This window comes from Talpa occidentalis, unplaced genomic scaffold, assembly GCF_014898055.3.
Source record: "Talpa occidentalis isolate TD23 unplaced genomic scaffold, MPIMG_talOcc4v2.1 talOcc4.11, whole genome shotgun sequence".
NCBI lineage: Eukaryota > Metazoa > Chordata > Mammalia > Eulipotyphla > Talpidae > Talpa > Talpa occidentalis.
This window is the reverse complement of record NW_023601104.1, coordinates 76,102,740-76,119,979: the sequence shown is the minus strand read 5'-3', so window position 1 is coordinate 76,119,979 and position 17,240 is coordinate 76,102,740. Positions and strand designations below refer to the sequence as shown.

The following is a 17,240-nucleotide window of genomic DNA, read 5'->3' as shown; positions in this document are numbered from 1 at the left end:
TGTGTAAGCCTCAAGCGATTTTGATCACTAGGTTATACTCACTCAGCACGTGGCACATAGAAGAATCTCAATTCACATTTGTTGAGGGGTTGGCTAGAAGAAGGAAGCCTGGCCTCGGAAACGCCATTCCAGCAACAGAGCAGTGCTTGCAAACCTTGCTTGAAACCCCCTGACTTTCAAGGCCCTCTGTTTTCAGCTCCCCTCACTTTGGAATGCTGATGGGCAGCAGGAAGATGCTTCCATTACCACCAGCACTGACCTGAGTTTGAGCTGAGTCAAGAATTATGTTCCAAGTCACTGATACTTACTGATCTTATTGTAACTTACTGGCAGAGAATGCTATAAATAAGGGAGAGTAAGGCACCACAGTCATTTGGAGGCCCTGTCTTCCCGCCCGCCCCCCCTTTCCCCCTCAGGATGGCCCCGTGCCACCAGGGATCATGGCAAAAGCCCTCTTCAGGCCAGGCTCCTCAGACAGCACCCCCCCCACCCTGCTCTAAGTTATAATATCTTTTTTCAAAGCCCTGGGGAAAAGGTTCTGGGTCCCTGGAACATCATTCTAGCATAGATAAAGACTGTAGAATTGCAGGCTAGGCTGTGACCCCGATGACTGCCTTTCCAAGGGGAGAGGTTGAGGAAGGACAAACAATATGCACAAGGGCATGGGACTAATTAGAGAAAAGTCCCAGAGCAGATGTGGATCCCAAGCTCCCAACTGCAAAGTCCTGTGATGCTCCTGCCTAGTGCACCCTGCTCCATCTTACAGGAGTGTGTGTGTTGGGGGGAAACCCAGAAGAGGGAGCTGTCTGTGCAAGATGAGGGGTGGAGGGAGAGAGTGGGTGTAGGCACTGGCAAGGGGCAGCGCTGTCTCCCACCTGGCAGCTCCCTGTCCTTGAAGGGATCGTCCACCTCCACACTTCTGGCCCTGGCGTCACTCTCACAACTGGGCATCACGTAGCTGAGAAGGAACAATCATGAGTTGTTGGGGGAGCCTGGGAACTGAGCCTCCTAGAGCCACTACCACCCACCAATGACCTGTGTGGTCACTAAACCCAGAGGTCCCAGGGCTGGAAGCAAAATATTTCCTTCCCAGTAGCTGCAAGGCCATCCCAGCAACACCATGCCCACTGGACATGTTGGGGCATATCACTGAAGCATTGCAATGTCACCTTATGTCTGCGCACAGAATGTTTCTGGTCCATAAAAACTACTGACCTAAGCAGAGTGACGTTCTCCTCAGAGGTGAGCTGAGGTTCACAAAGATCACCTAACTTTCCTAGGGTCACCCAGCTAGGAAGAGACAGACCCTTGACTGTAATCCAGGATCGGGGGTCTTTTTCCCAGAACCTCATCTGCTTACAAACAGAAATATTGCTCTCCTCGTCCCTCGATTCCCAGTGGACCAGGACAGTAGAACCAGATGTGAGGTGTCAGTTCCAGGGCCCACCAAGGGACAGGACAGGCTCAGGGGCTCTTACCGTGTGGAGGTCCCGGGCAGTGGGCGCCCCGTGTCCACCAGCACGCACCAGCAGTAGCCGGTAGATTGGTGGCACTGCACAGGCTTATAGAGCCCCCCAGGGGCGCACTCGGGGATGACAATGCCCTCGCGGGGATTCTGCCGGGCCTCCTCCAGGGCACTCTGCCGTTCCTGGTCACACGAGTGGACTTTCTCTGCAAAAGAAGACACAACCTGTGGTGACCATCAGGGCTGCCTTTCTTGCCAGGACCTGGCCAGGCCCCCAGGAAATGAAGACTTGACTGGGAAGCCTCCCTGCTGCCCCCTCCGCTGCCAGGGCACACTGAGCATTCACTCCCAGAGGGTTCTAAAGCCCCAACAAGCCAGCCAGGGACTCCGGGGCCCACTCCTTATGCTCACGGTGGAGCCCTGGGGTGGAATTTTCTGGCATATTCAGAAGGGCTCTTGCTGAGCACCCCATCTAGAGATGGGTGCAGAAGCCTGACTGACCCCAGCACACTGACCAGCTAAGACTCTCCCAAGTCCAGACACAGCAGGACAGAGCCCATGGGCGTCTGCCACAGGAGGAGAGTCCATTACACATACGGCTCCCAGTCAATAGAAGAGAGAAAACAGGCCCACCAGGAAGAGGTCTGCACTCAGAGGCCTCAGGAAATACACAGACATGCTCCTGGGAGCCAGGCCCCGGCTTAGGCAGGGTGCAGTGCCCTGCCAGGCCTGGCCTGCTCAGGGGTCTTAACTGAAAATTCAACCCAGTCAACCTGCCTAACTTTACTTTCATGTTTGCTGTTTTTGTTGCTGCTGTGTTTTGTTTTGTCTTTTAATATTTTTAAACAGATAGCATTGGGTTTTCTTTTCTTGTTATAAAGAATGTTTTGAAAAATCCATAATGGCGCCAAAGTTAAACACTCCTTTCCCTAGATTTGCTCTTATGCACAAACACACACACAAATCCAGGTGCACACAACTACCATTTTCATTTCATAGTAAAAGCAATCATATCATAAACCTATATTATTATATTTATCTACTTATTTATTACACAATTTGCCTCTTGAAGAAGAGGCCGGGAAGGCAGTCTTGGGCATCCTATGACATTATCACAGACTGTTACAAAAACATCATTTCCTAGAGCAACAGTTTGCCCAGGCAACCTGGGGATTCACATTGGTCCCTGAACAACAGCACAAAGGCTCAGAATAACAAACTCAACTCAACTTTCAAGCTGCCAACCCCCTGGAAATAATGGCTCTGCTGGTGATACATGTGTGGACAGTCCAGATGTTGCTGCAAACTGCAGGTGTCCACAGAGACACCTCACAGGTAATACAGTGAGAGGACAATTAGCTGCTGGGGATTCTGCAGAGCAGCTGTCTGGCATTCCCGTTGCAGGGGGAGGGGGCTATCTTCTTGGAGGCGTAGAAATGCTGAAGAGGCAGGACGCCGGTAGGTATAGCACCTTCACATAAAGATATCATTTTGAATTTAGAAAATAAAAAAAAACTATTTTCATAATGCAGACACAGCAAAGCTAAACAATCTTCTCGGCTAAAGGAATAGGAATTTAAAAAAGCTGACAAGACATTAGCAGGGATTCTACCTGGACTGTAACTTCTACCAAAGAGCCCCTAGTGGCAGCTCAGGAGTGAGACATGAACTGACTGGGGTGAGGGCGGTCTTGGAAAAATCAGGTTGAACACCCAGAGTTTTCACTTGAGCCCCTTGGCTGGGAAGGGACCTGACACCTTCCAGGGGGTTCCGTGAGAGATTTTCAACACTCCCTCCCCAGTCCCAAGGTGACAGCCTTCTTCTCCTACCTCGTATTTCATCCATGGAAAAGGCGACAGATGAGCAAAATCGAAGGAAAACAGCTTTTTCTGACACCACATTCAAGTAACAACCTGACAGAGGCTTTAAATTAAGATCCTCTGAGCCAACATTCTAAAGCCATAAATCAGGCTGAACGCGAGACACAGAAGGAGGGGGGAGCTTCCCCTTGCAGGGCAGAGCGAATGATGGGCCTGACCTCACTCCTTGGGGATGCTGAGGCTGTGCAAACATGGCGAGGCCATCTGAGGGCTGGGAACTTGTGATTTGGGCATTGCCGATGGATTTCTGGAAGCCCTTGAAGGCTCTTCTGAAATGTTCACCGTCAGCTTCCAGCAGTTGCACCAATTTCCGAGGAGAATAAAAATTACACAAAGGCAGAAGCTTGATCGTTTGGACAAGTGGGGATAGCATGGAACTAGAAAGCTAAAAGGAAGGGTTTACATGAAATTTGCTTGCTTGGTGGTTTATTACTTTATGTCAATCCTGCAAGCATGAGGGTCCCTCTAAGAAAAGGACAGGGATTGTTTATAATAATATCATTTGTGAAGGATACAGGGACTATCTTCTAACATAAAACCATTTTTACACTATTAATGGTCACAGCAAATATTCATTGAGTGATTTGTGCCAGGAGATAGACTAGGGCTTCCCCTGCCAGGTCTCTGTGTCCATGGGAAGTGGACGCTATTTATGCCCATTTTGTCGGCTGGGCAGCTGAGCTTTGGAGAGATTCATGAATTTTCCCCAGTTCAGGCAGCCAAGAGAGAGGAGGGTTGAGGTTCCAATCAAGGGCTTTCCATAGTCAAGCCTGTCTTGCTAATCTCTAGACATAAAGAACAGCAGAGAGGGCACAATCAGGGTCGTCCAAGGCTCTCCTCTCTGTAATCACTTGCTTTCAGGGAAAAATTCATTTATGTTTATAGTGTGTCGTGCTCCCAGGCCCAGATCTGCTGCCTTACAAACCAAGTGGATAAAAAAGTGCTTGCCCAGCTTCCCTGATGGCGCATTGGGTTGAGCGCAGCACTGTGGAGCTATCCACAACCTCTGCAGCGCAGGTTCAATTCCTGGCCAGCCAGGGAGATACCCACATGGCGCGGCAGACGTCTCCTGCCTCGCCTGCTGCTCTCCTCAGCAGTGTTTTCAGTCCATCTGCCTGTTCTGCTCCCTGCTCTGTCTCTGGTGAATTCTTTCACCCTCCCACACCTCTGGCCTATATCCCAGTTCTTGTATAAATAAAATAAATCTTTTTTTAAAAAAAGTGCTTGCCCGCTGGACACAGAACAGCATCTTCTATACCAATGATTCTTTGCAGCGTAAGAGCACTGCAAATCTGGCAGTATTTTCTCTCTTTATCTCAGAACTGGAGAACTTAAAGGCAAAGTTGGCACTCTCTTGCCATGACAGAGCTTTAAAATGAATACTAATAGCTAACATCTATTTGCGTGCTTACCCCATGCCAAGTGTGGCACTGGGCACTTGTATTAATTCACTTCAAACCCATCATAACTCTCTAAGACCGATGTTATTATTATCCTCCCTGGGCAGAGGAGGACCCAGACACCCAGACACCCAGACTAGCTATGCAAGTCCCTCAAGGTCATATAACTGCAGTGACAGAGCAGGGATTCCAGTCCAGGCAGGCAGCAGGGGCTGTGCTCTCCACTCGCTGCAGATCCTCCTGTCACTGCTGCAGTCTGATCTGTATCCTAGCCTGTGTTTTTCTTCTACTCCTCCTGTAGATTGCTACAAAATCGTCCCAGTAAATGGCCCCTCCCTACCATATAGGCCCCCTTCCCACTGACTGATTCACTTTTACCAATGCAGGGGTGACAGTGTATAGCCTCCAGGCCCAGGCCTTAAGAGGCCTTGCAACTTCCACGTCCACATCCCGGAAGGCCACTCTGAGACCACCATGTACAGAAGCCAGCCCAGACCACTGGGAGGTGAAAGGTCATAGCTACATGTGAGAGTGAGGTGACCTGGGACATTCCAATCCAGCTGGCCCTCCAAGGGGTCCAGGAGTGAGTTTAGGTAAACCCAGTCAACTCACAGAGACATTACGGAGAATAAATTCTTTTTTTGTAAACTATTAAGCTTGGGGGTAGTTTGTTATACAGCAAGAGGAAACTGAAACACCTAGACTTGTTCAACTCTTCATCAACTTACCCCATCAGTATTTTTGTAGCTGTCTCAGACCCTGTAGTCATTCAGTCAATTGAGCAATTATTCCTGCAGTGCTTCTCCATGGGCCATGCAAGGAGGAATCAGTATGTACCAAAGAACATAAGCTCCTTCTGTAGCTGAGGACCCAGAAGCCACAAGCCCCATTCTTGGGGCCACTGCCACCTTCTGCCCTTCTCAGTCACCTCCCACAGGACTCTTAAACTTAACAACTATTGAGTTTCTCAGATACTAAAAAGTCACCTCCCAGAATGCAAGAGAGGGGTGTGTTTCAAGGATCTCATCAGAAACATTGGTTCAGAGCAGGCAGTCCCCACAACTGGACATTTGTAGTTCTAAGACATTCAATCTCTATTTAGGAAAATTTAAGGAAGGATGACAAGATGGAAGGTCTGGCTGATGACTGAGAATGACTGGTGTCACCTGTTAACACTTGGAAGACACAAACAGCAGGGGAGAGGAGCAATCAGGGCTGTCCAGGGGAACTGCAGATAGATGAGGACATCTTCTTATACACTCACACACACCTGCCCCTGCAGTCCTATCCCAGGGAGGTGCAGAGAAAAAGTGATAGCCAGGTCACTCCCCACCTGGCAATTGGTGGTTTAAGTTGAATTCACAACCCTCTGACTGCTTAAGAGAAGAAACAGTGGAAAAGCATCCTATGGAAGAAGTGGAACATCTCCAGCCCTTGCCACCAGGAGACACACAGACCTCCCACCACCGACCACACATCACAGCAGAGCACAGCAGGACAGAAGCGGAGCAGCGCTTCAGGGAGGGACAGCAGAGAACCAAACTAAAGCCTGTCTCCAGGCTCAGGGTGGAGGGCCCTGCGTGTTCAGCCAAAAGAGGGCAAGCAAGGAGAAGACTCTCTCGGCATGGCTAGCCCCTGCCTCTGGGACTCCAGCCACGCATGGTAATTAGGAGCCCAGAAAATACAGATAACCTAAATCCTCAGCTAATCCCCAGTCTTGATTTTAGCTCAGAGTTTATCCCTTTGTTCTGGGAAAATTTCTCCTTTATCATCTTTTTATGTTTTTTTTTTCCTTTACTTTTTCTTTTCGACACAGATAGCCAAAAAACATAAACATTAGAGATCTGAGTTTCAGATTCCTGGGCTGTTCTTTCTGGTTGCTGCTTTCCAAAAAAGAAACTGCTGAAGGAAAGAGTAGACAGAAAAGCTGGGCTGTGGATGACCCAACAACAAATACCTTCTGGAATGTAAGCAGCAGGTATTGATGAGCCAACTACATCATGAACTCTTTGGAGAAAGTATCACAGGAACCTTGTGATAGTGGAGAGAGAAGGCAGTCATCAGGGCCAATAGCAGTCAGGGCTTCCCAGAGAAATAGAACCAATGGTTGATTTATGTTACAGATGATAGAGAAAAAAAGAGAGGATGATGATGATGATAATGGGTGGTGGGAGATAGGGAAGAGAGAGAGATGGATGGAGAGAAAGAAATAGAGATGATGATGGATGGATGGACAGACGGATGGATGGACGGATGTAGATAGATGAAAGATAGATGGTAGGTAGACAGATAGATAATATTAGATACCTGTATATCTATATCTCAATCTACACACATCTATATACTGTTATAAAGAGGAGATTTGTCTTAAGGAATTGACTCACACAATCATGGAGGTTGGCAATTCTGTAGGGTTCACAGACAGGCTGGAAATTCAAGTAAGAGTAATGGTGCAGTCTTGAGCGCAGAATCAACAGGTCAGGTCAGCAGGCTGGAAACTCAGGCAGTATTTCTCTTTTTTTAAAAGATTTATTTATTTATGCATACAAGAACTGGGGTACAGGCCAGCGGTGAGGGGGGTGAGAGGATTCACCAGAGACAGAGTGGGGACCAGAACACGTGGATTGACTGAAATACACTGCTGAGGGTAGTAGGGGGTGAGTCAGGAGAGGTCTGTTGTGCCATGTGGGTAGCTCCCTGACCGGGGATTGAACTCACACTGCAGTGATTGTGGATAGCTTCCAAAGTTGCGTCTTAACTCCTTGCACCACCAGGGAGGCCCTCAGGCAGGATTTCTATGTTATGATCTTGAGGAAGAATTCCTTGCTCTTCAAGAAATCTTGGCTTTTTTTCTTAAGGCCTTCAACTGATTGGATGAGACCATCCACATTATGGAAGGTTGTTTGTTTTCCTTTACATCCACTGATCATAAATGTCAATCACATTTGAAAATATCTTCACAGCGACATCTAGATTAGTGTTTGACCAAACTGGAAACCAAAGCCTCGGCAGGTTGATACACAAAATTAACCATCACAAGATTTGTGTGTAAAAGGAAAGCAAGAAAAAGGCCAACCTTACAGAAAACCAAGAAGAGTAAAGGGCCACAGAAATGTATACTGGGAATATGTTTCAATTAACAATGCAGTCTTCCCAGAAAAAGTTTCAGGCACTTGCCTCCTAGTATAGACTCAGGTTGCCCACTTGGGTCAGCTGCCAAGGCCTTCCTGACTGCTGCATATACTAGAGAAAAGAGCAAGGAGATGGTGATAAGAATGAGGACATATTTATAATAGCTAAGATATTGAAACAATGTAACTGCCTCAAAATAGACAAATGGATCAAAAAGTTGTGATTTATATACACAATGGAATATTACTCAGTGATCAAAAAGGAAATGTATGCCATTGGAGGCAACATGGGTACAGCTGAAAGGGATTATGCTCAGTGAAATAAGTCAGAAGGAAAAAGATAGATATCAGATGGTTTAACCTATAAGAGAAACATAAAGAAACTGAACAAAAGGTCAAGAAAAAAACAAAACAAGCTGAACATAGATCTTCAGCAGACATCAGGGGAGGGGTAGGAGAAATGTCAAAACAGGGAAGGGAAGAGCACAAGGGACCATGGTGATGGATCATGCGTGCTGTGGTGGTGGAAGAAAACACCTGAGGGGAGAAATCAAATAGTGTGCAGAAATTAACAATGATGTAAGAAAATCAACTAATTAATAAAAAGAACGAGGGCAAGGTCTCAGACCTCACTCAGGACCCTGAGGTGTACATGAGATGGAGCTCACAGAGAGGATGCAGATGACCCACGTTTGCACATGGTGGGTAGAGGGTATGTGCTGTGTGCTGTGTCAGGCTTTGGAGAGATCATAAAAGTTTGTAAGATGTAGGAACAAGAATGAACTAGGCATGAAATTACCCTGCCCTCATTCCAAGGCTCCTTCTGAAGATTTCCATGAGGACCCCAGCCTAGAGTGAAGTCTCCCTCTAAGTCCAGGACTAAGGATCTGTTCCTCTTGGGGACCCCTTACATTTGGCATGTTGACTTAACCAAACGATAAACCCACGAGACCAAAGACTCGGTTACATCCTTCCTGACCCTTTACCACACCCATCCCTGGCCTCCAGTTCCCTAGTAAAAGGAAAGAAGGGAATCTCAGGTTTAAAGGATACATAACAAGCATTTAGTCCAAGAACCTTCTATTGCTTGCATCCCTGCTATGCCACCCCCAGCCACAGAAATTTGTTCTAGCCTGACACTGAGAGAGGGGGTCACCCACTGTTGAGTAAATGCCAAATGGTGGGGATGAAACCTCGGAGGCTCAAAAAAGCTGATCTGTCTCTGACTCACCTGGGAAACGCAACAATGGACCCTCAGACTATCAAGTGATAGATTTTTCTCGGGGAAAAATTAATAGGTTATCTGCCTGAAAAATATGAGGAGCTATTAATATTTCATTGCAAAAGGAATTGTTGCATCAAGCCAAGAATATTAAGGAAAATGCTAGCATTGTGTCGCCTACAATTACCCTGAAATCCCTTCAAATAGCTCACACCCACCTATCCTCTTATCAAAAAATGAATGAAATGCTGAACGATAACCCAAAAAAACAAGCCGTGTGTTAAAAACAACCTTTCCTAAATCACAACATGAAATTCCAGAGGCATAAGAAATCGTGTGGCTCCTGCCTCAGGATTCTCTGGGTTGGTGTGCGAGTGTATGTCTGTGTGTGTGTGTCTCCGCAGTCAGCAAGGAACTGCAGAAGCAAAAGGAAGGCCAGGTAGGGCCAGGTTGGAAGGCACAGGCTTCCTTGTTTTGAAGGTTTTCTCAAGGCCTGTAGACGGTGCTCCCGGGGAGGAGAGGCTGCTGGGAGCCATAATCTTGTGGAGTGATTTATGGCACATCCCGGAGCAGGCACTTTCTGTTTATTTAGCCACAAGGGGTTTTAGCACCTATGGTTTCACGCCAACCATATGAAGAGGCTATTTTTCTTATTTGTGGACTTTGCACTTTTCACAGGATGGGCTGGCGGCCCCAGGAGAACGGTTTCCCCAACACTGTTGCAGGCCTGGCTGTGCCCTCCCCATGGGCTGCCCACCACGCCCAGCAATGAGCGGCCACCAGTCTGTTGCCAGTTCCCAAGTCTCAGAGTCACGCAGGGAGTCCTGAGAAGCAGGAAAACCCACAGAACCATCGCTCAGAGCTCCGTTCAGAACAGAGGGCAGACAACAGGTGAGGGAAAGAGATGCTCGGGGAGAGGCCTTGCCAGGCAGGGGAGAAGCAGACATAAGAGCCAGGCCCTGAAATTGTGCTCAGCTGTGGACCAAGCAGAAGTGCGGATGGTGGACAGAAACCGAATACACTCAAATCTAAAACAGTCGGGCCTCCCTGGTGGTGCAAGGGGTTAAGCACCGCACTATGAAGCTGTTCGCAGCCTCTGCAGCACGAGTTCGATCCCTGTCTGGCCAGGGAGCAACTCACAAGGCGCAGCAGACCTCTCCTGTCTCACCTGCCACTCCCCTCAGCAGTGTACTTCAGTCAGTCTGCCTGTTCTGTTTCCCGCTCTGTCTCTGGTGAATCCTCTCACCCACCCCCCCCAACCTCTGGTCTGTGCCCCAGCTCTTGTATGCATAAATAAATAAATCTTTAAAAAAAAATCTAAAACAGTCACCTCCACTGGTGTGGGTCTCCCCATCTCATTTAATCAAAAAGCCCTTCTTGCAGAAAACAAAAGGAGGGCCAGGTAGGGCCAGGTTAGAAGGCAACCCACAAAAGAGCAACCACAAAATAGGCAACCAAACGAAGTAAAAAAGTAACTTCACTCAATCTTAATTTACACAGACAAAAGGACTTTGGACAAGTTTGGGGGAGCAGGGCACCCCTTCTTGTGAACTAACATCAAGTCAGGAGCGGAAAATGTTTTTCAGCTGCAGCCCAGGAGAAGTGAGGCGGTGGGTGGTTCCCCACCACCCAAAGGGCAGCCGCTTAGTCAGTCCTTTGTATTTTTCCCTTGGGCCCCTGTCACACCAAGAACAGGTGTTGGTCCATAATCATTGCCGATGGCCTGTGACTTTAGACAAACCCCTTAACTAGTCTGGGGTTCCTTTAAACTGAAGCAGTAGTAATAGACGATTCCCAGACCCTGCCCAGCCCCGTGGCCCACAACCTGGCAACTAGACAGGATCCACGTGTCTCCTCACAGCTCGGGGCGCCTAATCCAGTCAGCTTTCTGTGTCCACCCCATCACGGTCAGCACCAGAAGGGCAGAGGGAAGGGCAAGTCTGCTAGAGGCTTTCAGGTTCTGCCTCTAGTCACTCAGTGTGACCCCACCTTTGGAGCTCAGAGGTGCATTCTGTGCCCACGGCACACCCCTGACGCTGGCAAGAGCAGCGACTCACTGGGGTGTTTGCAATGGGCTCTAAAATAGGGTTTCTGCAGAGAGGAAATGTCACAGGTGAGGAGGTGCAAAGCCACCAGCCCGCCGAGGTAATCTCTCTCCATGGAAGCCAAAGTGGCTGCGCACAGAGCACCATTGTCCCAAACAACGCGCACTTTCCTCCAACATAGACAGAAACTAAGTTCCTAAGACATGGAGGACAATGAGATAGAAATTCTCCAGAGGCTGGTTCTCTAGGGGGGACTGTCCCGACAGAGCATGTGGGCACTGTATTTTTAATATTCCCCTCAAAGCCTCTCTGACTCACATCCATTCACAATTCTTAAAGGCCCCTGTCTCCATTGACTCGTGCCATTAAATGAGCTCATAGGACAGGTTCACAAAAAGAATATGAAATGCTTCAGGGTGTTTGCAGTGAGAAGTACTGAGACGTGGTGAGCTGTCTCTTTCTAGCTCTTCTCAGCAGCTTGTTTGACCTTGACCTGCGGAGTAGTCGGCCTTTCAGGATAAGAGCTAGCAAATGAAAATTCAGGAGACCAGGAGAAGCACCAGCCCTGAGGGAAGATGTGGGGAAGATAGTTTTTAATTTGTTGGGATAAAGTTTCCTAACTTTACTGCCCCCCCCCCAACACTAATGATGCGTGTGTGAGCCCATGTGTGAGATACGCACCCCACCTACTTCCATAGCCATCTTACAATAGATGAGCTCCCCTTCACCAAAGTCAAGGTCACAGTCGACCTTGAGTAAACTAGGAGCCCATCACAACCCCCTGCAGGAACTTCGATTTCAGTTTTTAGCAGCAGAGCCCAAAAAGAAAACATGAACACACCATTTCTATGGACCCCAAAATGGACACGAACCCATCTACAGAACCAAAGCCGTTGTGAACTGAGCAAGCCCCAGAGGCCAGCTCATACCCCCCTCACACCTCCCCCCTACCCTACCCTACAAGCAGACAACGTGGGATGAAGGAGCAAGGCAACCGGAAAGCTAATTTTAAAACAGGGTAAAAATGGACTGCTGGGTTAGGCTCTCTGGGGCCTCCGAACATGTGGACGGCTGCTCTTTGCAAAGGGGAAACTTGAAGAAGGCCTCTGTTACCATGGAGAAAGTCAAAGCGATGAGCACCCTGGCCTGGGCTACAGGCTATGATCGACCCAGACACCTGCATTGGATAGACGGGCAGACATCCAGAAGGCCAGTTATAGAAATAAACATCGGGGCCTTGTTTCTATATAGATATTTTAAATGCACACAAGCCCAGACTCGTCCGTGGCTGCTAACGTTAGTGGATTACTCACTCTTCCTTCCAATCACGTCATGTGCGAGGTTCCAGGTGGCTGTGGGGTATTTGCTTACAACGGCTACCACTGGTTTCCCTGAGAGGTGTTTATTTTTCCAGGCTTCAGGTTATTACATCACCCGTGGTTTCAGGGCAGGCCAAAAGGACTGGTTTGGGGGTGGGGGATCCAGCCAGGAGATGCTGTTGCCTCAGTGACCCCAAATCCCAGTCACAGCGGCTACTCCAGCAGGAGCTTCCCTGGTGAGGGAGGGGTGATCCAAAAAGAGCCCGGGGGGGCTCAAGGCAGCTGAGAGGAGCAACCCTAGGCTGGCAGCAGGTAAGGGTGGGGGTGCTGTGGACAGCTTATCTTGATGTGGATGGTGAGCTGGCAAGCACTCTCATCTATGAGGAGCAGGGGATCATTTCCATGGCAAAGCATATGAGAAATGGGCCCACAGCTTGTGTCCCCATGGATCTCTCTAGGGAGCAGACTTACCAGGAACTGCTTACAGTCACTGGTCTGCCAGGCACGGAGCCAGGGGAGGAAAGCACAGCTTGCTGGGGTTGAACCCACAGGACCAGGTATTAGGGTCTTCTTGAAGTCCCAGGTCAGATCAAGAAAGAAATTCAGGGGCCTCCCTGGTGGCTCAGGGGTTAAAGTCTCAGCACTATCAAGCTACAGACAGATACTGCAGCACGAGTTCGATCCCCAGTGGGCCAGGGAGCAACCCACATGGTGCAGCAGACCTCTCCTGTCTCACCCACTGCTCCCCTCAGCAGTGTATTCCAGTGGATCTGCCTATTCTGCTCCTCGCTCTCTCTGGTGAATCCTCTCACCCCTGCATCTCTGGCTTACACCCCAGTTCTTATATGCATAAATAAATAAATCTTCAGAAAAAAAAAAAGAAAGAAATTCAATAGAAAATATGAAGATAAAGGAAAAAAAGAGAGACCAGGGAAGAGGAGGGGCAGTAAAATGACCCCACTAGAGGTCACTGGAGCATATGCTGGGTAGAAGGAGCCTGTGTCTTTGGGGCAGGGCTGCGCTGTGCAGAGAGAAGAGCTCAGGAGCTCCCACAAGCACATTCCTGAGAGTATCTTCCCCAGGGAGAAAGCACAGAATTTTATCATATAGGGGGAAAAAAATTTAACAAAGCATAGCTGTAGGATTTATGATGTCTACATTTGTAATGTCTGCACAACAAAATTAGAACCAGTGGGATAGGGGTTGAAGGATGAGATGAAGCCTAGTTTTTGTCATTTCTTTAATCTCCTTACTCTCTTCTACATCATTTTATATTAATTTTTTAAATTTTTAATTCTTGTTATATTAACAAATGCCTTGGTAGCTAGCCTCCGATAGAAAAAAAAAAAAAACTCAGCAAGAGTTGGCATTTTCTAATAAAAGCAGGACAGTCAGACCCACACTCATACATGGGAAGAAGCCTATTTGGGGGTGACAACTGACAGGAACGCTGTCTGCTTGCCTGCAGGAAGAACTGCTGGGGCCATGGAGGTGAGAATCAAAGGAACACCAAAGAGGCAAACCTGTCAACGATGAATCTGCCAAGGACTCCAAAGGTGACACTGGCCATGGTGAATGCATGACAAAGCCTTAAAAACAAGGACCAAACCTCCAGGAGGAGAGAAGGAGACAGGATAAGTCTGCAGGCGAATGTGTCATGTTATTGCAAAACTTCAGCTGCCCAGTGGAACCTTTCCAACATCAACAGTCCCCAGGCCAGAAAACAAACCTGGCGTCACAGGGTCTGAGTGTGAAAGAAGGATGTTTGGGGTGTAAAAGAAACTGGGATGGCCTTTTTGCCTCTGAGAGAAAGCTAGAAGAGCACTTGGCCAGAGAGCTTCTCAGAGACCTACTTGAATCTCCCTAGAGACACAGCTCACCTGAACCCAGAATCTCTCTTTAATTTCTAATGGGAAACAGTCTCAAGGGCCTGACCCAGAGACTCCAGTCCGTGCCACAGCCAGACACACGGTATCATTATCATGTACCTGACTTCTCATCCAACCAAAGGTAAAAGGCAATACAGAAAGACAGTCCATCCAGGGTAGCCATCATTTTTAAGCAGTTATGGTGTGCTTACTATATGCCAGGTATTTTATATACATTGTTGGATCTGCAGAAAAATCCTTCAAGTCACTAATAGCTTTGTTTTCCATATCAGCCTGTCAGTGGGAAGTCAGCATTGGAAGCCGGATATGAACATGCTCTTGCTAGCATATGGCTTGCCTGTTCTATAGAAAAAAATTCTCTGAAAGTCAAGCCCCAGGATGCTTCCTTGTGAACCCATTTGTAGGATCCTGCACCAGAACAGAATGTGACAGCTTGACAAGGGCTCCTGTGAGCTGGTCAAGGCTTGTGAGCTGCCTAGAGTGCCTGTGGGGACCTCCCCACATGTCAGGAGATGTCTCAGAAGGCACATCTCCCATTTCTGCTCGGTTTATGAGAGGGAGACATATGAGAAAGACACCCCATACACACATTCCCATCCAATGCTTCTATTTCAACCCCACTGCCAGGTGCCAATAAACCTTTTTCTGAAAAGGGTCAGAAAAAGGTCGGGTCAGGCGGTCTCTGTCACAACTATTCAGTGCTACTGTTTACCATGAAAATGCTTATGGGCAATACAGCACAAAAATGATTGTGGCCACATTACAATAACACTTCATTTGCAAAAACAGAACCCAGTTATTTGCCAATCCTTGCTATATGCCTTTTACATACTTATATCTAAAAGACTGATCAGGTCTCAGGCAGTATTATCACTAGACCATGCTGGAGAAAGCCCCCAGTTTATTAGGAAATTCCTAAGGTCTTAAGCTCTGATAATTTCTGCTGGTCTCCATTTCTCTCAGGGAAACTTTAGCTCTCCTCCACCATCCTGCCCTATACACTAACCTACAGCCATGACCCCATACAGTCTGGGGTTAATAGGGAAAAATAAAGGTAACTGAGCCACCCCAATGGAAGGGAGCTGGTTCTACCTGCCTGGAAGCCATTTCTCAGTATGACCCGATTCATCCAGATGGAAACCATAAAGTGGAAATGCAAACGGAAAGCAAAAGAACTTGAGTGGAAGCAAACATCACCAATGACTTGATAACACCACCTTGCTACACGCAGAGAATACAGCTCAAGGGAACACACACTCTGTTCCCAAGGATAAGAACTAATCCTCAAGTACTTAGTAGCTGTGACTGGAACAAGTCACGTCCTCCCTCAGCCTGTGACTCTTCATGTGTCAGAGGTGGACAATATTCAGGTCATAGGGTGATGGTGAATGTGAGCTCACACAGGCACAGATGTACAGGAGCTGCCACGGACGAGCTATGGGGACAGTGATGAGTCACTCATGATCACGGTGCTCTTTTCTCCTCCATCTTTCCCCAAGACGATCAAGCACTCTGAGTTGGATTCTCTAGTAGATATAATAGACAGGAAAGCCCTTGCCCTCTTGACATGTACACCTAGGCAGAGAAATTAAACAATGGTAGATGACAGAGATAGACGGGAACAAGCGATAGATGTCAAATGAGTGTTCTGGGCAGAAGGTGCTGAATGATTTCAGAGACAGATCATGCTCATATGCACCACTTGACCACACAATGAGAATTAATGTTTAGACTGAAGATCTGCAGACCTGCTGGGGATTCAGGATGAATGGGGGGAACCATTTGCAGACGTCATTCCAGATACCGCAGTCACCAAAACTCACCATGTTTGCCAACAGTGAGTGGGTAGGAGAAGAAGATTCTAAGAAGCAGCTTTCTAATAGGCGTTTTTGCTTAGGGTGACAATCACAAATTCTTTGCACTATAAGCTGTATCATTAATATTTTTCCTACCAATAATGATGATAAGAAATATATATATATATATATATACACACACACACACACACTTACAATTTATTATATACTTAACATTTATTAATTAGCTATATAGACATTAAGCTCAGACTTTAATCACAATCCTTTGAAGAAAAGATGGTGACCCAGTATGAGACTGAGGCTCAAGCAGGTTATTTTGAGTTGACTGGGTCACTCACCAGTTGGAACCAGAAAATGATACCAGGTTTCCCTGATTCCAACACCTATACTTTAACCTTGGCACTATTTTCTCAAGGATTCTGGCCCACGGGATTTCACATGGTCTCATTCCCACCCCAGCACCCCCAGACCTCCTCCAACCAGACATGTGCAAAGTCACTGACCAGAGAAAACCCCAGTACTGCATTGGATCTACCTCATGGTCTAAACCACTCCATGCATGCTTGCGGCCATATGGCCACCTTGAGGATGGAGTGGCAGTGTAGGGACAATTGATAAACCTAAAGAGAGCTGAGGATGGCATACTGACAATTAATGGTTGTGTAAAACTCTGCCTGCCAGTTCAAAGGGATGTACCTTTTGTTTATAGACTCTACTATCTAAAATGACCAGACATAAATTATGCCAGGTGGCATTTCTCACATTGAAGTGTTAGGCTGAAAGAAAGCTGATTCCCCCTGAGAGATTAGGTTTGTTAGTATATTTTCCTGTTGATCGATATCTGGTCTTTATTAATGGTGAACCTTATTGACTTTGGTCTTCATTAATGGCGAATGAATGCTACAAATAAATCTTATGAACCTGAAACCTCTTAAAAAAATAGCACATTTTTAATGAAGTTCAGCTAATAATCAAAACCTGAACACATACAAGGCCTTCACAAGATCAGGCCAGTAGATCTAGGGTTGTAAGCAACTATTTTGAGTCTCAAAAACACATAGAACCAAGTGTC

General features: G+C 47.4%; 1 protein-coding gene across 7 annotated transcripts in view; it reads right to left on the bottom strand.

The window, feature by feature from the left end:
- Window positions 1-17,240, bottom strand: part of SMOC1 (SPARC related modular calcium binding 1) — a 189,555-nt gene that overhangs the window by 17,456 nt on the left and 154,859 nt on the right. For all 7 annotated transcript variants that reach the window (XM_054691283.1, XM_037503589.2, XM_037503591.2 and 4 more), the window contains 2 exons: window positions 1,479-1,671; window positions 876-958 (listed from right to left, as the gene is read on the bottom strand). In XM_054691283.1, the coding sequence (XP_054547258.1) occupies window positions 876-958; window positions 1,479-1,671 (276 nt within the window). The remainder of the gene's footprint in view (window positions 1-875; window positions 959-1,478; window positions 1,672-17,240) is intronic.